This window comes from Ovis aries, chromosome 1 (genome assembly GCF_016772045.2).
Source record: "Ovis aries strain OAR_USU_Benz2616 breed Rambouillet chromosome 1, ARS-UI_Ramb_v3.0, whole genome shotgun sequence".
Classification (NCBI taxonomy): Eukaryota; Metazoa; Chordata; class Mammalia; order Artiodactyla; family Bovidae; genus Ovis; species Ovis aries.
Genome location: NC_056054.1, coordinates 106884236 through 106906695, shown reverse-complemented (window position 1 = coordinate 106906695; position 22460 = coordinate 106884236). Strand labels below are relative to the sequence as shown.

The window sequence follows — 22460 nt, the reverse complement described above, 5'->3', positions numbered from 1 at the left end:
GTGCCTGGATAGATGGTGACGCCATTGATGGAGTGAGACAGAGGAGAGGAGGAGGATTTAGGGGAAAGAAATGGCAGTCAGCTTTGGATGGACTAAGTTTAAACCAGCCATGGGAGGTTCAGGTAAAAAGACCATCCTCCAGGCATATGGAGATAACAAGGATGAACCTCAGAAGAAAAGATTGGATTTTGAAATACTGATAGAGATCCGGGTAGCCTCAGCATACAGGTGACAGTTGAAATTGGGGACTAGATGATAATCACCAAGGACAGAGAAGAAGAGAGAGCTGAGGGTGGAATTTCAGAGCTGCTGTGCTTCTGTGACACACTGCATCAACCTCTAAACAGCCGCTGCTGTATTTGTATTTTAATTATTTGTTTGTCCTCCTCTATTGGACTGTGTTCCTGAAGGCCGGGACCATGCCTACGTTGGCATATTCCTCCTGCACAGCTGGCACAGGGCCTGGCGTGTGTCAGCTCTCTGTAGATGTTTGCAGAGCTGCAGGCTCACCTAGATTTAAGAGAGGAGGCAGGGGTAAAGCTACAGCTGGGGGGAGGGGTGTGACCCAAGTCAGTGTCAAGATGAGAAGTCAGAAGGGGACAGCATTTTGAGGAGGTGGGTATTTAAAGAGCTCTGGAGAGAAGACTAAGAAGTCGCTGGATTTCAGAAGAGCATGGTGATGGGAGGAACTAAACTGTGTGTGCTGGTGAGTGATTAGAAGACTAAGAAGCCTGGGCTCTACATAGAGACTCCTGTTGGGAAGCATGTTGGCTGTAAAAGGAGGAAGAAAAGAATGAGGCAGTGGCTTGAAGACTGATCAGAGTTGATGGAGAAGGTTTTGGTGTAGTAGTTTGTTTCGTTTCGTTTTAGGACAGGAAACTTGAGCTGTTTTATAGGATGAAGGGAAGGAGCCATTAGAATGAGGAAACTTTGAGGATATGTAAATGATGCCCAAGAGGAGCCCGAGGCTGTTGGAGGCCCTAACCCTGTACAGGGATTAGACAGAGTTTCTCTTCTAAGGCAGAGGGTAAGGGTAGCTGCAGATGCTTTGAAATGGAGTGAAGTTGGGGACATTCTTACCAGATGATATTATCTGCAGAGACTGAGAGGAGGGCTGAGGGCTTGAGAGGCATGGAGATGAAACAGTAAGTATGAGGGGTTTCAGGGAGGTTCCAGATGAGTTTGGAGAAAATGTGCCCCCAATGTCTGTAACTATTTAACCTACCAGCCTCACTGAGCACTTCCTATTATAGTAAAATAATAATAGCTGCCGTGCATTCAGTCAAGTAGTTAGGCACGAGACCTTCTGCTCAGCACTTTACATACATAATCTCATCCATAGCCTACATCCATCCCCAGAGGCAAGTACCACATCTCCATTTGATCTATGAGGACGTAGTCAAGCTTGCCCAGGTCTACACAGCTAGTAAGTAGAGGTACCAGCGTTCAGAGGCAGGCCTCCCTGACTGCAAAGCCCAAGCTGTGTGCTAAAAGCATTCTAGATAAGTGTCAGTGGTTCCCAGATGCAGGGCTGGGGGACGGGGGTGCTGGCTTCCTTGGTCCACGCTTCTTCGTCTCAACTCCTGTGGTTCTCGCTGTGTGTATGTTTCCTCCTTAGCATTTTCTGTGTGTGCTGGTCTGGCCAGTCACTTGAGTTGCAGACTGTTGAGTTGCAGTCAAGGAAGACCTCATTTAGCATGTAGGCCTTAAGAGCAGGTCAGATCGGGACCGGCCTCTGTCCTGTCTTCTCTCTGCCATCGCCTCCTGTGTTCTGTTCTTACCACGTGTACCTCTTCTTGCTCCTGCGTGATGGTGAAATGACACACACCTCCTCAGAGGCAGTGATCTCCTTTCTCTCCCCTTTGTTTCGGGATAACTGCCTACTCTCCCCACTGGTGAGTCGTCCATTCTCTACTAACCACTCCTCTGCCTTTTCCCCTCCTCCTTGTCCTCCTCGCCCCCCGCCCACCCCACCCCCAGCGTATCTGTGAGGTGTATAGCCGGAACCCCGCCAGCCTGCTGGAAGAGCAGATCGAAGGCGCCCGGCGGCGAGTCACTCAGTTACAGCTGAAGATCCAGCAGGAGACTGGTGGCTTAGTGGTGAGTGATGGCAGGCTTAGCTCTAGGAAGGGCTCGTGCAGGCGGATGGAGGGGAGTGTGAGGGAGGAGCCTAGGACAGAGGCTTCCCGAGTCACACAGGACCCTGGGGCTGAACCAGTGTGTGTTGTGTTTCACAAAGCAGCAGAGGGCAGCAGCTCCTCATTTAGCACCGTGGAGACCGAGCGCTGTCCTGAACCGTGGGACCCCGTGAGAAGGGGTGGCCTGTTTCTCGCCCTCCAGCAGCTTACAGTTGCAACGGAAATGGAAAAAAAATGCAGTAAATCAGACTGCCAGCTTTAATTTGCTGATTATCCGTCCCCTGCTGGGTAGTTGCCTCATAGCTTAGGTATATTCCAACACTAATCTTACCCATCATTCATCTGGCAGCTTTTCCTGTCACCTCGCCCTCCAGTAATAGGTCTTCTCAAAGTAACGCGAGCATTTTTAAAAGTCAGCCTAAGTAAAGGGACCCCAGGCAGTTGAGAGGGATCTGTAGTGGCAGCCAACCACACTGTGCAGGAAATCCTAAGGAGGAGATGCTTCCTTATCTGTCCTAGTCAGGGACTTGACGCTTCATTAGTGCCTTACTTCTGTCCATCAGGCCTTCATTCTTTGGGTAAATAAGAAGTAACTCTCCAAACACTTTAAGATCTCCAAAAACAATATTTGCCAAAATCAATAGAAATTATTTGAAGATTATGCACTTTCTTTTTTAGACCATCCAGATCAAAACAGTCTGAGAAACGCAAGCTAAACAAATTTAAACTTTTACTTTCTGAAGAATTTCTCAGTATCACATGGTTGATAGAAGCTCAGGTTTAGGATTTAGACCATCTGGATTCACCTCCCAGCTATAGTGCTCACCAGCTTTAAGACTCTTGGGCAGGTGACTCAGTGATTCCCTGGGAGGGGACTTCCCTGACAGTCCAGTGGTTAACCTCCCAATGCAGCGAGGGTACAGGTTCAACTCCAGGTCAGGGAGTTAAAATCCCACATGCCCTTGGCCAAAAAACCAAAACGTGAAACAGAAGCAATACTGTAACAAATTCAATAAAGGCTTTAAAAAATAAAAATAATAATCCCTGGGAGCCTTGGTGTCCTCATTTATGAAATGGAGATACGGCAGGATCTGCCTGATGGCGTTACTGTCAGAATTAAAGGGTGCCCTCAGGACGGGGCCAGTGTGTGTCTGCTGCTGCCGCTGCCTCTGTGCTCACGTGCTGTGTAAGTGATGAGTCTGAAACACTCAGCTTGGAATCTAGGGGTCTGAGCGTCAACCCTTGCTTTATAGTTTACCTGCTGTGTAGCTTGGGCAAGTTACTTAAGATCTCTGGGCTTCTGTTTCCTCATTTATAACATGGGGGTACTATACCTGCCTCCGAGTTGTTTAAAAAAAAAAAACTAAATGAGATATAGACAAGAGTGCTTCATAAACAGTAAAGCATTAGCAACATTATTCCCTCCGCAGTGGCTGGTCAGCCTCAGGCCAATGCCTGTCAGTCTTCAAAGATGTTAGAGGCAGAGGTTTGCATCCGCAGGAGCTTTTCATACTCCTTGATGGTTCGGAAGTTCTTTCAGAGACGAGCCCAACTGAGGCAGTAGATGCTTTGAGGTCCAGGGTGAGAAAGCAAGTAAGTTTTTGGAAATTTTATCACTAGTAAAGCTCCCTTTTCACCATTAGGGGTCACCATTCACCTTAAATTGTACAAATGAAGCAATAGCTCTTCCAACTGGGCATTTGTAAGGCAATGAAGCAGAAGAGGCCACTAATTGTAAGCAGATGTTATCTGCTGAGACTGAGGGAAGGGTTGATTGGAGGAAAGCAGTAGGGGGAGAGGTTCACAGCATCTGCCCTCCCTCCGGACCGCTCTTCTTTTTAGGACATACTCCCAGTATATGGGGACGCCAGCCAGAGATCGTCGGAAGGTGAGTCCCCTCAGCACCCCTTTTTTCTCTGGCACATCTCTAGTTCACACCTCTTATCTATCGTCCTCTCCCTTTGGGGCAAATTCAAGGGGGGAAATACAGTCCCTGCCTCCAAGAAATAAAGTAATAAGAGAAAGCAGTCCAGGTGACAGGGAAACAAATGTGTAACCCATAGCCCTGGGTAGATAAGTGCCGAGGAGATGCTAGAATGGTGGTGGTCTAGACAACAGCGTGCCTGCCAGCGCCTGGCAGCTCGGAGCCCAGGAGATGCTGTCATAAGAAGAAATGGATGGGAACCAGGAGAGGGTAGGGATGAGCTGAGGGCTAGGACTTGTTGGGAGGTAGAGCTATGGAGGGTTATTCTGGAAGGTGACAAGGCCTGGGCACAGGTGTGCGGATAGGTGAAAGCTAGATGTCAAAAGTCTCAGGAGAGCTAAAAGGAAACTGGGAAAGACAGGCTGATGGCAGCTTTGCCCTCCTGCCCTGGGCACAGGTTCCCGGAATAAAGGCCCTGCTCTCCCCCAGGCCACAGCTCCTTCCTTACCATGTACGCTGTTTCCTTCCCAGGCCGACTCTCTCTGGATTCCCAGGAAGGGGATAGTGGCTTGGACTCGGGCACAGAACGCTTTCCTTCCCTCAGCGAGGTGAGTGCCAAGGCGGGGGTTGGGGGGGAGCCCCATTTAAAACCAAGCGTTCAGTGTTCCTTCTCTGGGCGTTGATAGGTTCTCTGCTCACCGCATGCACCGAGGCCTCTAGCTTGTCATCTGGGCCCTCTGCTGTAGTTCTAGTTCCAAGGGTTTTAGTTCTAAAGAAAAAGGGGGGTTAAATGCATCCTATATGCAAGATCATCAAATCGGGCTTCTGTTTTATCATAGTCAACTCTGTTATATAGAGTCAGGTGGAGAGAGAGGCTGTAGCATTAATCGTAGCAAGCCTTGTTTCAGTGTAAGAGAGCAGAGACAAATTCTGTACAACAGTAACTGGACCAAAAACACATCTCCACCCGGCTGCAGATAGCATCATCTCAGGATAATACAGCAGATCCGGCCTAATTGGAAGTGGCAGCTCCTCTTTCTTAGTCATAGATCTTTCACTTGAACAGCTTGTCTTCTCTGGAGTGGTCAGAAGAGCTTCAGGCTTTGGCCTCAAAGGTGGGCTTCTTGGTGTTCTCAGGCTGCATATATTAATTGCAGACATGAACTGGGAATATAAAAATTAGAGTGAATGAAAGAAGTCAGAACAGTGTTATCAAAATATTTACTTAATGAAATAAGTAAGTAATTGAAAACATGTTTAAAACCTGATTTTAAATAATGGTTGGAATTTTATTTCTTTACTGCATCTTCCCGTTGGTGGGAATATGATGAATGTATGTGGAAGGCTCAGTATGTCGGAAAGACACCAAGGGCGAGGAGGGTCCTAAATAAGCTGCAGTAGGCATGCCCCTGCTGGCTCCATGCCTGGAAGCAGGGGGCCTAGCGGGCAGTGGGGTGAGGCTGCCTGGGGAATACCGCATTACTGACTATCCGATCTTCAGCAAGTCTCGGAGCCCCTCCAAGGCTTAGTTTCTTTGTGCGAGAAGTGGGAGGAACAGTAGCTTCTACCTCGGAGGGCTGCTGTAAGCATCTAATGAGGTAATACACAACCGAGGGCTAGTATAATGCCAGGCACAGAGTAAGTACTAAATTTTTATTAGCCGATGAGCAGACCCCTGAGGATCTCCTGGGCGAGTTTCTTTCTCACGGAGTCCTCTGTTCCTCTAGTCCTTGGCGAATCGGAACTCGGTGCTGTCAGACGCTGGGCTGGACAGTCCTCGGACCTCCCCTGTGACCGTGGCCCGGCTGGCGCAGCGCCACCGGCGGCAGGGCTCCGACGCACCGGTTCCCCCCAGCACCGACCAGGTGGGTGACCAGAGCCACACTGGGCTTTCTCCTTTCCCTCTTTTCGGACCTGGGCTCCCCACGCATGGCCTAGGATGATCAGACTGAACCCTGTTTAGACTGACTAAAGGACAGGTAGTGAAGGAAGAACCTGGTATAAATACATACACAGGAGAACGGCTGTCTTGAGGTTATGGGTGAAGAGTCAGTGAATACATCTGTAGGGAAGTGATGTCCAAGGAACAGATTGCTGCTCTTTATTTTATTGTCTGTATAGAACAGGAAATAGACTTGTTCAGTGTTTCTCCAGAATAGTAACTTTCAACCTTCTGTTTCTTTAGCAAAGTTCCTTTCTTGAGCAAAATCTTATTATTTGGCACCCTGATATAGAAAACACAGTAAAGCTCACTACCTGGAACTTTTCCTAATCAGCCACCCCACTTTGGCCCCTGACCGCAGGAGTACTTCTCTGGAGCCCTAAGGTTCTGCAAAACCTGATTTGAAAGCTACTACTTTCAAGGGTAACTAGGTCCAGGGGGAGGTTTCAGGGAGACAAGTTTTGGCTCCATGCAAAAAGCTTGCAAAGAATCTGAGCTGTAAGACAATGGAATGGTCTGACTTGAGAGCCAGGGAATTGCCTGTCATTGTTCAGACAGGAGCTCAGTCATTCCCTGTTAGAGACATTGGCAAGAAAGCTCTGAGTTTTGTAAAGCCTCTTAAAATTCTTTAAAGGTTCTTAAAATTCATATGCTACCGCCGTAATTTTTTTCCATATCCTCATACTAACTGTATAATGTTACTTAATATTTTTCTCTATGCTGCTAAGTCGCTTCAGTTGTGTCCGACTCTGTGCATCCCCACAGACAGCAGCCCACCAGGCTCTCCCATCCCTGGGATTCTCCAGGCAAGAACACTGGAAATCTGCCATTACCTTATGTTAAACATCAGACACGATTTGATGCTCTAGTTCTCCCTGTAGAATAGGGTGTAGTTACTTTTCAGGTCTTGGAGCGGGGAGCAGGGAAGTGGATTGCACATGTATTGAAATGCTTAGTGCACCAGCTGCTGTGCTATTTCCTTTAGGAAAAAAAAATTCTAACTTAATTGTCACCACCAGAAAAGGAGACAGGCATGAGAATCTTCATTCAGTGAGAGACTGAGACAGAGAAAGGCTAAGGGACCATCCAAAGACTCAGCTTGCTAATGGCAGCATCAGACTAGAATTTGGTTTTCCTGAGCCCCAGTTCAGAACTGCCTCCTGTCCTGGATGCTCTTTGAAGACCTCTCCCACTTCTGCACACCCCATCCCACCCCCCCTTAGTAGTACTACAGGGCCAACGAAGGAGGTCCGGCGCACATCCTGTTCTTAAAGGAAGTTTTACTTTAGGTGGCTAATAGGAGCAGGTGTGGAATAATTGGTCCCAGAGTCCTTTTCCTCCTCCTCTGAACTTGTTTCAACTTGGAAAACTATTAAAATTGTTACTTTTGAGTGATAAGAGCACATATAGTATAATTCCAGTTGCTTAATAACAATTTATGTTAGTAAGAACACAGGTGCAAATGTATACCATCCATGAAACTGTCAGCAGCTAGAGGGTAGAATCATAGGGAATTCAAACTTTGTTATATAATTCTGCAATATTTGATTTCCTTAGGAAATGGCAACTCACTCCAGTATTCTTGCCTGGAGAATCCCATGGACAGAGGAGCCTGGCGAGTTATGATCCACGGGGTCAGAGAGTCAGACATGAATAAGCGACAGAACGCACACACAGCTACCTCTGCAGTGGGTTCAGGATGAGCTGCTCAGCCGCTGCTTTCCTTGGAAGAGGCTGACAAGCTCTTAGATCGAATCCCCAGCAGTTTGCACACCACCTGAGTACCACTGCGATAGAAACCCGAGGTGGCGCTAATGGTAAAGAACCCACCTGCCAATGCAGGAGACATAGGAGACACAGGTTCCATCCCTGGTTCAGGAAGATCCCCTGAAGGAGGGCATGGCAACCCACTCCAGTATTCTTGCCTGGAGAATCCCACGGACAGAAGAGCCTGGTGGGCTGTGGTCCATAGAGTCGCAAAGAGTCAGACACAACTGAAGTGACTTAGCATACACGCACACATGATAAATATATTCTGCTTTTGCAATCAGAAGAACTGTAAGGTTTGTAAAGACTTTAAAAAAATAAATCCTTCTCCCAAACATGCAAAAAGCTAGTGCTTTCAGATTTCACTAAAGAGCCAAGTAGAGCCAGAAGCAGTGATCCAACACCCCCTGGAAATCCTGGACCTCAGGGGAGTGAGTGTCAGGGGAGAGGAGGATACTCAGGGTGTGTCTGAGGAATACAGGTCCAGCACATGAGGCCTGACTCTGCAACTTCAAACATGCCTTTAAAATTGGGTGCTAGACTCTGTTCTCTAGATGTATCCTGAGTCTCTCGGGTTCTATACTCAGTCATTCTGAGAGCAGAGTCTGTAAGGATCCAGGAGAACAAAAATGAGTGAGGAGTATTGGGGAGAAACTGTCAGGAGAAGTCTCTCAAGAAGGTGGAATAGGAAGGTATCTTAGACCTGAGAAAAAGGAGGCATGAAAAGTACCTACTCTAGACGGGTTCCAGAACACAGCCCTTGGGGAATCACTGAATATGAGAGAGAGTAAACTGAGTGAAAAGTATAGTTGGGACAAGAGCTTTGAGAGCTCAAGTCACCTTCAGGAGAAAGCCTAAACTGAAGCATCTGAGAAGTGTGCAGTGTGAAACCTCTCATAGACCTAATTGGTGGCGGAAGAGGGGAGGCTAGAAAACCCATGCTGAGAAGCTTGCATTTTAGACAGGATGTGGGGGTTTGGCCCGGGAAGTGATGGCAGTGATGTTGGAAAAGGATCGGCTCCATCCCCTTTCACTCAGGGAGGCGGAGAGGGACCACAGGGCTCTCCTCCAGCAGAGGCGGAGGGCACCCAGTAACTGTGGAGGAGCGCGTGGAGGCAGTGGGTTTGGAGGCTGTGTGTCTGGGGGGTGGGGGCTGCTGAGGAGAACAACAAAGCCCCCAGCCCACCCGTCCAGCAGGAGCTCTAGGTTCTTACTTTGCAGGCTGACACTCCCTCCTCAGATCTTTCACAAACAGGAAGTGAGCACTTTCTCTCGCTTCCCATCTTCATAAGTCATGTGACCAGGCTTCTCTGAGTCTGCCCTGCCCCACCCAGGAGCAGTTGCCTTCCTGCAAGTAAAAGTCATTGATTCTGTCCTCTGAGATTTGGGGGAGGTGGGGAGGTGCCGATGTGGAGCAGCCCTGTGTGGCTTTCCTTGTCAGCCCTATGCCGTCCCTGAGCAGACTCCACCACGGAGGCCAGGTTCCTGTCCTCTGCCCTCTCATGTCTGCAACTTGACTCTCTCCCCCAGGGTGTAGATCAGAGCCCAAAGCCTTTAATTATTGGCCCAGAGGAAGATTATGACCCGGGTTATTTCAACAACGAGGTAACAGTTTCCTGATTTTTCTGCTTTCATCATTCTCTGTCATACCCGCCGCTCTGCACTGGCACCAACTGGGAGGGAGCGTGGGGGAGGGAGCCACGCGTATCCGGCGGGGACCACGGGAGCTGAGCTGAGGCAGGCAGCGCCCTCCCTCTGCGCCCTCCAGCCCTGCCCATCCTTCTGCCTTCCAGAGCGACATCATATTCCAGGACTTCGAGAAACTCAAGTCGCGGCCAGCTCACCTGGGGGTTTTTCTGCGGTACATCTTCTCTCAGGCAGACCCCAGTCCCCTGGTAAGTCGCAGGTATCTGTCTCAATTGAATGCCTGCTTGTGCTTGGCCTCTGTCCCTGCGCTCTAGATACGGTCAGTCAGATCCATGGGCACGACCCAGCATCACGAAGACAAGACGAAATAGAAAAGAAGGGGCAACCTAGGTGAAACGGACTCTTGCTGCTAGCTGTATCAATAGCACAAGGAGGAGGAGGGAGGGCTAAACTAACAAAGCTGTCATTCTGAATCTGCTTGGAAGAGATGGTCTTTCTGGATTTGTTGAATGAAGGTGGATACAGATGAATCATGGGTTTAAAGAGCACCCCTTGTAAATATACAGTGTTGCCACAAAAAAGCTTGGCAGACAGGCAAGGTGATAAAATGTCTTCAGTCTGAAGGTGATGACAAAGAGGATCGATCATGCAGGGTAGAGATCAGGGTCCCCAGCGACAGTGCTTTGAGCCAGCAGCCTTACCAGGTTCTGTCATTCTGCTCAGCTGCTCATAAAGGAAGGGAGAGGAAGGAGAGAGACTGGTGTCGTGTTCTCCAGAATAAGCTTCTTGCCCTTGGCACGCACTGCCGTCTTTCCTTTCCGTGGCTGTCTCTGTTAGAAGCCAGAGTCAGCATCCGTCTGCTCAGCAGGTGTTCTGTGAACACCCACGTGTACGTCCCGAGCACTCGTATCTCAGGAGCGTTCCTGAGGGAAGATGAGGTACAACAGAGAGAAACACAGGCCCTTAACAACAACAGATGAACAAATACGAGACAGAATGTCACGTGAGGAGAGGAGTCAGAGTGGGGGAGTGATCGTGTTGGGGGAGGTGTGTGCACACCAAGGGCTGGGAATGATCAACCACAGGTTTCTGAAACACTCTCAGCCAGGGCTTCTGAACCTCATCACCACGGACCTTTTGGGGTGCTGGCGTGTGCATTGCAGGATCTTAGCTGCATCACTGTACTCACCCACTAGATGCCAGTAGCAGATATGACAGTCAAAAATGCCACTGGACATTACTAGGTGTCTCCTGGAGGGCAAAAAGACTCCAGGTTGAGAATCACTCTAACCCATTTTCTCTCTCCTAGCTTTTTTACTTGTGTGCAGAAGTTTATCAGCAAACAAACCCCAAGGATTCCCGAAGCTTGGGAAAAGACATCTGGAATATTTTCCTAGAGAAAAATGCGGTAAGGCAGTCATAAGTTGGACTACAGTTTGGTTATATTGTTTCGACCACTCAGAAGCAGAGGGAAAACTAAGCAAAGGATTCAGGCCAAATTTAGACAGGTTCTTAAAGAGGATTCCTGGGTTCTGCTCCTAGCTGTAGTCTCTAAAGTTTGATCTCCTCTTGTACCTCTTTTGTTCCACATGTGGCAAGGTAGAATGCACATTGCCTCTCTCTGAAATGTTTAGAGAAGAAAAGAACTTACATCATGTCCTAATTGGTTTCCTCTGGATCAGTGCCCTGGTTTCCTTCAACTCTCCTTGCCTTGCTCATCCCTGGGATGAATACATCAGATGATAGAAATCAGTGAGCCAAGAGGCGAGCCCAGATTGCTGAAGCTCAGCCTGACTTGCTCTTAATGCCCAAAGGCAGAGTTCAGAGGGAGGGGACCCCAGAGCGCCTGGGGCAGATGAGCACTCTGCCTCTGGACGTAGCTCCCAGGGATGTGTCGGCGTTACCTGGTGGCAGTGCCCTGGCCTGCAGAGGGTCGTTCCCATCTTGGACTTTCTAATCTGATCAACTAAAGTAATTCCAAAATGAGTTTGTTCATCTGGCAGTAAGCTACTGAGACTAATGAGATTGGGAAATAAACTGTTTTTCCTCAAGATTTTTATTTTTGTTCCCTTCAGCGGGTCTTGAGTAAGGAGGTTAGAGCTGCCAGTTGTTCCCTGTTGGTTGTTAGGGAACCGCCTGAGGATCGAGCTGTCAGGCACTTGTAGAGCAGAGCCAGGCAGCACACTCATGGGAAGACTTGGTAACAGAGGCCAGCTCTCCTTTGGGAGTGAAAGAAACGGGAGGCTGTCAAATCGCTTCATAAATATTTCTCTCTCACGGCTAAACTGGTCCCAGGTCACTTTTTTGGACCTTTCTATTCTATGCACCCTGATGTCCCTGAAATAAGACTGGGGAGAGTACAGGGGCCACCCTAGAGTGTGGCCCTAGCTTGCCTTGCTACCTCAGAGTCCACTTCTCATGTCGCTAGCCTAGAATTCAGTTGGCGGGAGGTGAGGAGGGCGTGGTGGTGCAAGGAGAGGGGAGCGCAGGTGATGTTCCGGAGCCCCTCCGACCCTGCGTGGCACTGCCCACCTCCGCTCGGGTGTGTGTGTGGACCTCACCACTTCTGCCCCCACCTCTGTCTTTCAGCCTCTGAGAGTGAAGGTCCCAGAAATGTTGCAGGCCGAAATTGGTAAGTTGGCTCCTTGGTCAGTTCATGTCCTTTTGGGTCCATCTTGTGCTGGCCCCTCAGGATGGGGCACTGGGAAAGGAAGGGACGCACACAGTCCCTGCCTTGGGCAGCTGTTCTCAGATTGGAGGAAATAGGGACAGTTCCTCCTCGCAGTCGTCCATGGACACGCACAAATAGAGGACACACCCTGCCTGGGAACTTGTCATGGGGAGTCACGACTTCATCAGGAGACCAAGGTCTTTTCTCCCAGCCTTCCCCGTGACCTGTCTGGGCCTCAGTTGGCTCAACTGTTCCAAGAGGAAATTGGATTACTAGACCTGGTCACTCATCAGGATCCCTTTGGGAATTCTTTCTTAAAAACACAGAAACCAGGGCCTCACTCCACCCCACCTGCAGTCAGAACCCTGGAGTGTTTTTGTTCTTTTGTTTTGCTTTGTTTGAGTCCCTTAAGTAACACAGTGAGGAGCCAGTGCACGAGCTGGTTGCTCCGCCGCCTCCTCACTCAAGTCTGAGTCGAAGAGCTGAGGGGGCAGTGTGGAGAGGATGTCAGTCTGAGAGGCGAATCCCAGGAGCTTTCTAGAGGGTAGGAGTTTGAAACCACCCTCGAAAAGAGGCACTTTCCAGGCCCGGGTGACAGGAAGCTTGTGGGCACAGGCAGAGGGCGAATGTAGGGACAGGAAAGGCACCGTCCAGTTTCTGATGGGGAGCTGGGGCAGCCTTGCTTTTTCAGCTTTGCGAGCTGGGCCTGGGGCCATGGAGGAAGACTGGGCCTCTTCGAGGTTTGCCCTAGATGTCAGAGCACAGCGTCTGGACACATCCAGAGACGAGCTTTAATGCTTCCCCACTTAATGAGTATAGAACACCCCGAAAATACTTTTGTCCTTGAGGCTTGGACATCAGGATTCCAGTCCTGAGTTGAGGAGAGATCTGACAGGTCCAGGCCTCCTTTGCCTTAGTCAGCAGGAGGACAGAACACCAGCTTGCCCTCTGGGACCACAGGGGACTTGGAGGTCCTGAGCTGATGCAGCCTCCTGCTCCCCACCGCCCCTTCCCGTGCTGTCTTCCCTCTGCCCCGCCACAGACCTGCGCCTACGAAGCAGTGAGGATGTGCGCGCGGCTCTCTGCGAGGCTCAGGAGGCGGCCGTGCCCGAGATCCAGGAGCAGATCCACGACTACAGGTGTCCGGTGCCCCTCTCCTGCGCCCTCCCTGCCTCCTCGCCCCTTTTCTTTCCCCTGGTGTGTGTGCGCGCGCACCTCACTCCCTGTCCAGTGTTGAACGTTGGTATACATTTGTTTCTCTCTGTGTGTCTGGCTCAGAACAAAGCGCACCCTGGGGCTGGGCAGCCTATACGGTGAAAACGACCTGCTGGAGCTGGATGGGGACCCTCTCCGTGAGCGCCAGGTGGCCGAGAAGCAGCTGGCTGCCCTAGGAGACATCCTGTGAGTCTCCAGTACACTGCCACCCCCAGACATGCTGCACAGATTGATGTGGTCCGTGGGTCTGTTCCCCAGCTTCTCCCCTTCTTCCGTTTCTTGCCTGACCCGTCTTCTCCTGGAAGATGGGGAGAGTCCCACCCTCCTGCTTCCTATGCCAGGCTGGTGCTCCTGGCAGCAATCCAGTGCTTGTGACAAACCACAGGCTCCAGGAGCGCAGGGAGCCTCCTGCTCCCTTCGGAGCCTCTCCCTGACGGTTCTCCCTTCTTGCTCGAAGGTCATATCTGGCGCTGAGTGTGAGAGCTACACTGTGATTCTCCGGGGGATGAAGTTCCTTCAGGAGGCAGATGGCTCATGGGAAATTGAACCATTCTTAACTAAGTACACCAGAGTGCTGAGCTAACTGAACTTAGGCACTTCTGGAACACCTGCTGTGGCTATCTCTTTCCAGTCCTGTTTTCTGAACATGTCCCAGGCTCCTGGAATGACTTTGTGGGGATGCTCCCAGGCGTAGACGTAGATTTTCACCCCGCTACTGCTTCTCCACTCAGTAGCTGTGCGGCTTGTTTTGTTTTGGTCACGCCATGGGCATGGAGGGTCTTCATTCCTAGATCAGAGATCTAACCTGTGGCCCCTGCAGTGGAAGTGCTGAATCTTAACAGCTGGACCATCAGGGGATTCTGAGTAGTTGTCTGACCTTGATCAAGCTGTTTCATCCACCTTGAAAGTGAAAGTTTTAGTCATTCAGTTGAGTCCTACCCTTTGAGACTCATGGACTGTAGCCCACCAGGATCCTCTGTCCATGGGTATTCTCCAGGCCAGAATACTAGAGTGGGTAGCGATGCCCTTCTCCAGGGGGTCTTCCCAACCCAGGGGTCAAACTGCCTGCGTTACAGACAGATTGCTTAGCGTCTGAGCCACCAGGTCTCACCTTAAACGACAGAAGTTGGGCTAGATGATCTCTGCTGATATTTCAATTCAGCAAATATTCGTGGAGTCCCCACTGGTGCTAAGCACTGTCTAGGCTCCTGGGATACATCAGTAGACAGCAGCGCTTCTGGAGCTTATGCTGTCGTGGGAAGAGGATGCAGTGTATGATAAGTAAGCTGTACCTAGTGCAGGCTGAGGGAGGTCAGGAGCACCTAAGCCAGTGGGTTACGATTTCAAATAAGCCTGATCCAGGAAGAAAACGGGGACATCCTCCTTGGAAACGTCTTGGGGGACGAGCACCCCAGGCAGAGGGAACAGCCAGGGCATATTTGAGGAACAGTAGATGAGTGTGGCCAGAGCAGATTGAGAAACTCAGTGCTGACATCAGAGGTAACTGGAGGTAGAGCCTCGCAGAGCCTGTTGTAACTCCTTTGGTTTTTCTCTGTTGGTGAACAAGAGCCACTGGAGCCTGAGGCTCGAGTGTGGGTGGAGGGTGGTGGGAGAGCATGGAGGGGTTCCAAACAGGGAAGTCAGCCACTGTAGCTCACACAGTAGGGCTCAGGCCGGAGCCTTGGTGATGGGGGCTGTAGAAATAGGTCAGCTTCAAGTGTGTGTTGACTGTAGAACCAACAGGAGAAATTTCCTAAAAAATGATGTATAGGATGTGAGAGGAAGGAAAACCAGGGGAGACTCCGTAGTTCTTGCCTAACCAACTGAAAGGACAAAGGAGCCATCAGCTGAGTTAGGGACCGCTGTTTGGGGGACAGTTTGGTGGCAGAAAGTCGGGGGCTCGGTCTTGCAAGTGTCAGAAATCTCAGGTCTTTGCAGACATCAGACTGGAGATTTGAATAGGCAGCTGAGTGTATGAACCTGTCGTTTGACAAGAGGTCCGGGTTGGAGATGAGACTAGATGAGGCCCCGTGGGGCGGGCACAGTCTAGAAACAACCCTTGGGCCTCAGCCTGAGTCTTTCTGGGCCTTCGTTTCCCAAACCACAGCCAGGCGATGGCCGCCACCCCAGTGACCCAGGGGCGGAGGCAGAACGCAGCCCAGCCTATTCTGAGATCGTCGGCACCACAGAATTGCATGAAGTGATTACTGACAGCACAGGTACCCTACTTACAGCGGCTCCTGTTTAAAAGAATGAAGCCTTTGCCTCATTAAATGGATATATAATACTGACTCATGGGTTATTTTGAGTGTAAATATTATACATGTAAATAGCTTAGAATAGTGCCTGGCCCATAGTGAGCACGCAGATACTAGTTGCTGTTGTCATTTCTCTCTTGTAAATGGGTCCTGTGAATCAAGTTTCAAGGTATTATCTCTGCTTCCTCACCTTCTTTCCTCTTGCCTCAGTGCCAGCCCAACCCTTCTAATTTAGTCCTAGGTAGACACAAAGAGGAGCCGCTTCCTCTGTAATAGCTGCAGAGGCTGAAACAGACACCAAGCAAGAGGCTGTATTTGCCACAGTCCCTGTTCCTTTTAGCCAGAAGGATACCATCATCACTGTCACTCTGCTGAGTCTCTCAGAGGAGTGAGAACCCCCACCTTCTGAGCCCCAGGCTGGCTCCAGAGCTGAGAACAGGGGTCTGAGTCTGACCTTTCATCAACCGGCTCCCCTCCCAGACACCCTCCCTTCCTCTAGGAAAGGACTTACCTTCCTCCCAGTCTTGCACAGGCGGACGAGCCTCTGTCTTTGCCGTCTGAGTCATTTGTTCTCTCTTTTGTTCCAGGTCCAAATACGAGGAAGACAGGAGGTGAGTGAGTCTGTGTGGTTTCAAGGTGGAAGGAGTGGGGCTGAGCTACTGGGCGGTGCGTCTCTGCCAAGGACAGGGGACTCCCTAGCGTCAGAGCTTAGTTCCCACGTGTCTGTGTCACATAACACAGGGGGGGTCACAGGTCTAGGCCTGACTGCCAGGAACGTGGGCCTGCTCTTCAGTGTGAGGACACCAAGCTGCCAGCACCCCCATTCCTGGCCGCCTCTTTTCCACCCACATCAGCCCTGGCTCTGCCTCCACTTCTTTCTCGTAAACTACCGAAAGAGGGAACGGTGATAGGATCAGCCTGTGTTAGCAGTACCTACAGAGGGGAACTGGGGTACTCCGTCGGCACTTTTTTTTTCCCTTGCAGCCTTTGTTTCTCAGCAGCCAATGTTAGAATGAGTATGCATTCCTTGAGCATACATACACACATTTCATAAGGGAGAGAAGATGGGAATGGAAGTCTTGTTTCAGAGAGGAGGAAAGCCAGGGCTGAAGCATTTGCTTCATTGAATCCACAAAGTGGATAATCTTTCTACTGCATTGAGAGACAAATACATTTTTAAACACAGAACTCTGGACAGTTTCATTTCTGGCAGTTGGAAGCAACCGGACAGATCCTTTCTATTCTTTACTCCTTGTGCTTGGGGTGGGTGGTGGCCAAGCCAGCTTACCTGGACTTGCCGGGGCCGGGTGGCTTTTCTTCCCATCCCTCTGCCATCCCAGCCCCGAGTACATGCCTGAGGACCTTAGCTGTGGGCTTCCACCGTCCTCCAGGCATGCCTGTGGCTTATTTGCTTTTGTTTTGATGAACTGATACGTCCTTCCACTGCCCACTCTCCCTTGGTTGGGAAGAATTCTGCATAGGAAAAGAATTCTGACTTCTTCTGGGAGTCATGCAAGTCAAAACACCACCACCACCCCACATTCACACTCACCCTGCCTGCAGAGTCCCAGCCCTTCCACCGGCTTCCCATTCACCGCCTGCTCCTCTCTTACAGCGGCCCCATGGGCTTCGCCCTCAATACCTACATGAGCCATGCGGGCATCCGTCTTCGAGAAACACGACCTCCCAACACGGCTGAAAAGGCCCAGTCCGCTCCTGACAAAGACAAGTGGCTGCCCTTCTTCCCGAAAACCAAGAAGGTGATGGAGCTCCCGAGACAGCAGCATCTCTTGGCGAGATCCCTGCACTGAGGCAGCCGGGGGAGCCCTCTCCGGTTGCCTGGCTCGTCCTGCTGCCTTTGGACACGGAGTCATTGAGAATCGCCAGACTAGATCTCTCTCTCCCTCCCGCCAGTCCCTGGCCAGAAGCAGATGTGCTAGTTAGGGTACAAGCATGAGTCTTCCACCAGCTGCTTGTTTAGGGCCAGTCTTAAGGGAAGTGGCTGGGTGATCAGGGCCCAGTCTGGCTCCCGAGGCCTTCTACAAACCCTAGTGTTTCTTGTCTCAGCAGAGCAGCAATTCCAAGAAAGACAAGGATGCCTTGGAGGACAAGAAGCGAAACCCCATTCTCAAGTACATCGGGAAGCCCAAAACCTCTTCCCAGAGCAGTGAGTATTCGGGGAGCAAAGCCTTGGGCAGGGGCCCCTGGCCCTTCAAGGCCAGCACGTTAGCAGAGGGCCTTCCTGTGCTCTGGGAGCCAGAGGCCTGAACTCCACGGTCAGCTTCCCCAGTGCTCCTGCATCCTTGCCGCACCCAGCACAGGCTCCTGAGGTGCAGGGAGCGGCTCCAGAGCCACGGAGCTCGCGCCGGTGCCTAGGTCTAGGAGTTCAGAGATACCGAATAGCCATGCAGAGGGGTATCCCCGCCTTGGAAAGACTGCCCTGTTGACAGTCAGGGCCTCCTTCATCTTCACCCATGGACTTATCTGTCCTTCTGAGGGCCTGTGTGTTGGGAGCAATTATAGGCCCTTGATGGAGGGTTTCAATGACTGTTAAGCTGAACTGAGTGGAAAGAGGGCAGGTTTGGGACCCAGAGGCTCCCTCATGCCATCAGAAACCCAAACCTCCATGGATCCTGTCACCGATCTCTTCCCAACTGTGTGTCGTTTGTCTGGACGTTGCTGCTGGCGCTCCCAGTTACTATCTTAAGATCCCCATGTTAGTCTTGGAAATCTGGGAAGGACCGTGGTGCAGGCCTCCTGCCTTTCCTGAAATCGCTGCCTGAGGAAGGCGGGGAGGAGGGGGCTCTACTGGACCAGTCCTGGTTTTTGCCACTACCTTTCATTTTTCCAGCTTGATGTAATTTTTATTTTGACCCTTGAAACATTAATTCGATTCTTCATGGTTTGCTTTTGTTTTTGTTTGTTTTCTTTTAGCATTTTATATCCCCTTGTCCCCTGTGGAAGGTAAAAGGACCATTTTATTTGGGTTTTTCTTTTCATTAGCATTGAGTTTCCATTTTCCAAGTCCTGTCTGCCCTCCTTCCCCTCTCCTTCATCTTCTCCCATTCTGCCCATCCTTCCTCCCTTTCCGCACTCCATTGCCCCTGTGTGTGGCTCCATGCTGCTAAAGCTCCCCAGGACAAGCCCCTGCCAGGGCCTCCTGCCCTCACGCTGGGCACAGGAGTCTACTGCCTGACGCAGGGTGGGAGGGGCCGGGCTGCTGCCCCCCAGGTACAGCGCCTCCTGGCGGTGCTGGCAGAGGCCAGCTCCTGGGCCCTCCGGGATGTTCCGCGACCTGAGGCCTTTCTCTCGTTCTGTCACCTCCCTGTGGGCGGCTCTAAAAGTCCAGGCTCTGTGTAAGTGAGGGGAACTCTCACACTGAAACGTCCTGCACAAGCTCCCCAGGTTTTCGTTTTCAGTTGCTGTAATAAAATCCTCATTTTTTGAATGTTATGTGGGGTTTTTTTGTTTGTTTGTTTTTTAGCTAATAATGGGTCTTCAGCAGTTTTACCTTGAGGTATTTTAATCTCTGTCATCTCCTTTGCTTAAGCCCTTCTGTGCAGCACTTGCGTCTCTTCTCTTTAAAACCGTGCCAGTGTCGCTGCAACGTTTAAAGGAATGACTTTAATGTGTGTATGTTAGAGGACCTAGTATCTTCTAAAATCTGTGTATTTTTAAAAATAAATACATAGTTAATTGGCATTAACCCAAAGAAACTTAGAACCTGGAGCCAGACAGGTTCTTTTCCCATCCGTGAAGTCCATATGCTTATATTTAATTAAGTGATTAATATTCTCTAGGTTCGATAGTAAATCAAAGGGAATAAGAGCAGTGAGATGCAATCAGAAGTTTAATCAATTGCTAGAACTCACTTTATATAAAATGACGATTTAGAATAATGATTTTCAAAGTTATTTTTAAAGTTAAATCCCTAGCCTTGTTATGCTATTTTAAACAATAAAAGTAAAGAATTATTGGGGCAGGGGGAGGGGGGAGTCTGTAAAACAATGGAAAAAATGAAAGAATGGCCTTGAAACCCAGACTTTTATTTCTCAGCACATACTTCCTCCCATCCACCCTCCTTGAGGTGGGCATGAGGTGAGCAGCATGCCTAAGACCTGCCCCGGCTGCTTGCTTTGAGTCAGCCTGAGAGGGGCCAAGAACACCCAGGGTGGAGTTGCTGATCCCAGGAGCAGGATAAGGATGCTGGGTATTCACCATCTCTTTGAGTCAGATCTTTCTGTTGTCATCGCATGATTTGATATGATGTTCTCAAGTTCCCAGGACATCAGACAAATCTGTATGCGCATCTGAAACCAAACACCCACCAAAGCTAGAAAACCTCGTTTACTGAGAAACTTGCCATTTATGATCATCAGCTGTTAGCCTGATTTGTTAGTTAATGTATCTGATTGTTAGTGACAAATAATTCACTTTTACTTTGTTTCATTGTTATTCAAAGAATGGAGGAAGGAGAGCAAAGGCTGCTGGTAAAAACTTTGCTCTTTTCAAAAATGCGTTCCTTTCGACGTGTTTTTTCCCCTGTTACTCTGGGTTATTCAGTTATACCAAATCTCAGGGCCACACCTGCTCCTTATCTGGGGTGTAAGCTAGGGTGTAACTATATCCCAAGAACTGGGCCTTTTCCAGGTGGCCCAGGGGAGGGGGAACAATGGGCTCTGCCCGGAGTTGCTGTGTTCTAGGACGTTCGCAGGCTCCCGCATCATCCCCCAGCCAGGGATGCTCCGGGCTGTGGCTGCACAGCTGCCCCTGGCTCCTTCTGGGACAGGCAGCTCTGACTGTAACCTCCAAAATGAGAGTGACGGCAACAGCCTCGACTCCTACCACATACACACAACCTCCTATTCTGCAGTTTCAGAAAAGCGTTGCCTCTCTAAAGGGTGTGGAATGGTGAGCTTTGAAGAGCCCAGTTAAATGTTTTCCTGTTTCTTCTGGCTTGGAAATTTTCTTATCAATCTCAGGTTTAGATCCACAGGGAGGTTTAGATTTGTGTATGTCAATGGCAGAGTCTCTGGTTAGTACAGATAGGATCAGGGCCTGGTGTCCAGGGATATTTGTCTTGCCTTCTGCATCCCATTTATTTCTCCTGTTGGTCCAGGCAGAGTGGCATCGTTAGCCCATCTCTTGTTCTGACAGCCTGGACCTGGAGCTTTGCAGATCCTCTTTGAAGATGGGAGCCACTGAGCCCCCAGCCTGAGCTTTCTTGTCCAGGGTCTCCATGTGGTAATACCACCTATGCCTTTTTGCTCTTAACCTGCCCTCTCTACTTGGAACACAGACAGCTCTCTTTTGTCTTAGCTTTGAATGCCAGAGCGTGACATCTGTCCTTCTCAGACCCATTCCCCACCCACCACTGGTAATGAAGTGTCTGATTCTTTAATGATAGAGATGAAGAGGCAGGGGTGGAGGCAGAAAGAACAGGAAGGCAAGTTCAGGAAAAACACAATGGCGAACTCCAAAAGTGGTATAAATTTGAAAAGTGCTTGGTATAATTTGGCAACCTGGCCAGATTACAGGTAGATGTGTTTTTGGTCTGCCTGGATATTTTTTAAGCCTGTATATGGCTCTTGGGAAAAACCTAGAAATCTAGTAACGATTCTTAAGTGTGAGAGTCACTGTAATAAAGAATGTGCAAACCAAAAGAAATACGCAGCGCAGATGTATTTCCAAAGCCTCTCGTTTTGCACCTGAAGAAAGAGTAACCCCAGAAAGGTGGGGGCGCTGCGTGCGCCACACCCCACAGTGGAAGAGCCAGAACTCGCACCGTGTCTCCTGACTCTCAACCCCATACTGTTCTCATCCATGCTCACTCATCCCTGTCTTCTGGGCTCGAGGGGAGTGAGGGCCCTGAGGAGTCGTCCCTGAACCAAAAGTAGAGTATCTTTCATTATCTTTCTGCTTCCAGTCAAACCTGGCAACGTGAGGAACATCATTCAGCACTTTGAGAACAACCAGCAGTATGACGCCCCGGAACCCGGGACACAGCGCCTCTCAACAGGAAGCTTTCCCGAGGACCTGCTGGAGAGCAACAGGTAACAGTGGCTGGACGGGGCCTGCTGGCTGCCCAGAGAGGGGAGCGCTGGCAGGGTCGGAGCAGGGCTCAGTGCCAGCTGCTTTACCCCCCACTATACTGTAAGGCTCCCGCTGTAGCGCCCTCTCCCTCTCCCCCAACCTTCCTGCCTGGGTGTCTTCAGAAGAAGACATACTGTGTGCTGGTGGTCAGGCCAGCAGGCGAGAGAGCAGGGCCCCTGACCTTCTGGCAGGAATCATGTGCCTTTAAAATTCCTTTGGATTCACTCCCTGGCCACTCAGCAGCCTCCACACTAAGAATGAGCTAGATTGTGTTATAAAGCAACCAGTCAGGAAACCCTAAATGACACAGCTAGAGAAGAGTCCAGGTTAGGGGTGGGGGTGTGGAGGGGGCTGGCGAAGGGGAATCTTGGAAAATAAGGAAGTTAAGACAGTCTTTGGTGCCCATGAAGAAGAGAGCTAAAGATGAGGCTCTGCTGGGTGCTACAAAGGCAGATAGCATAATGGGCATCAGATATCCATCTCACCAAAGAGATACAAAGGCCATTGATTCAAAATGAACTATTCTTCTAGAGGAACAAGGGGAGCGGAGGCTGTGGTGTTGCTCACGTTCTCCATCTTTAGCCGGGTTCCAGGAATCCTTCTCTAGCATTGACACGTCCTCTTGTACTTGCTCTTGACTGACCTGACAACCGTCAAGTTAGGTCTAACATTCTACAGCCAGCCTTAAAGTAAAAACTGCCTGTAGTCAGAAACATCCTTGCACCTTCCTTAAGTCACACTTGAGGTATAATAAATGTGGTCTGTGTGTACGAAACTAGTTCTTGTGTACACTGCTGAGCTGCAC

General features: G+C 50.1%; 1 protein-coding gene across 11 annotated transcripts in view; it reads left to right on the top strand.

The window, feature by feature from the left end:
* The window catches only part of ARHGEF11 (Rho guanine nucleotide exchange factor 11), a 112224-nt gene that overhangs the window by 74548 nt on the left and 15216 nt on the right, over positions 1–22460 (top strand). For 4 of the 11 annotated variants that reach the window (XM_027976628.3, XM_042255791.2, XM_042255759.2 and 1 more), the window contains 15 exons: positions 1981–2100; positions 3981–4026; positions 4594–4670; positions 5790–5927; positions 9302–9376; positions 9565–9666; positions 10728–10826; positions 12008–12050; positions 13132–13228; positions 13368–13490; positions 16150–16173; positions 17178–17322; positions 17630–17729; positions 18497–18526; positions 21489–21615. In XM_027976628.3, the coding sequence (XP_027832429.1) occupies positions 1981–2100; positions 3981–4026; positions 4594–4670; positions 5790–5927; positions 9302–9376; positions 9565–9666; positions 10728–10826; positions 12008–12050; positions 13132–13228; positions 13368–13490; positions 16150–16173; positions 17178–17322; positions 17630–17729; positions 18497–18526; positions 21489–21615 (1346 nt within the window). The remainder of the gene's footprint in view (positions 1–1980; positions 2101–3980; positions 4027–4593; positions 4671–5789; positions 5928–9301; positions 9377–9564; positions 9667–10727; positions 10827–12007; positions 12051–13131; positions 13229–13367; positions 13491–16149; positions 16174–17177; positions 17323–17629; positions 17730–18496; positions 18527–21488; positions 21616–22460) is intronic. The other 7 variants (XM_042255782.2, XM_027976609.3, XM_042255804.2 and 4 more) reach the window with 6 other exon arrangements.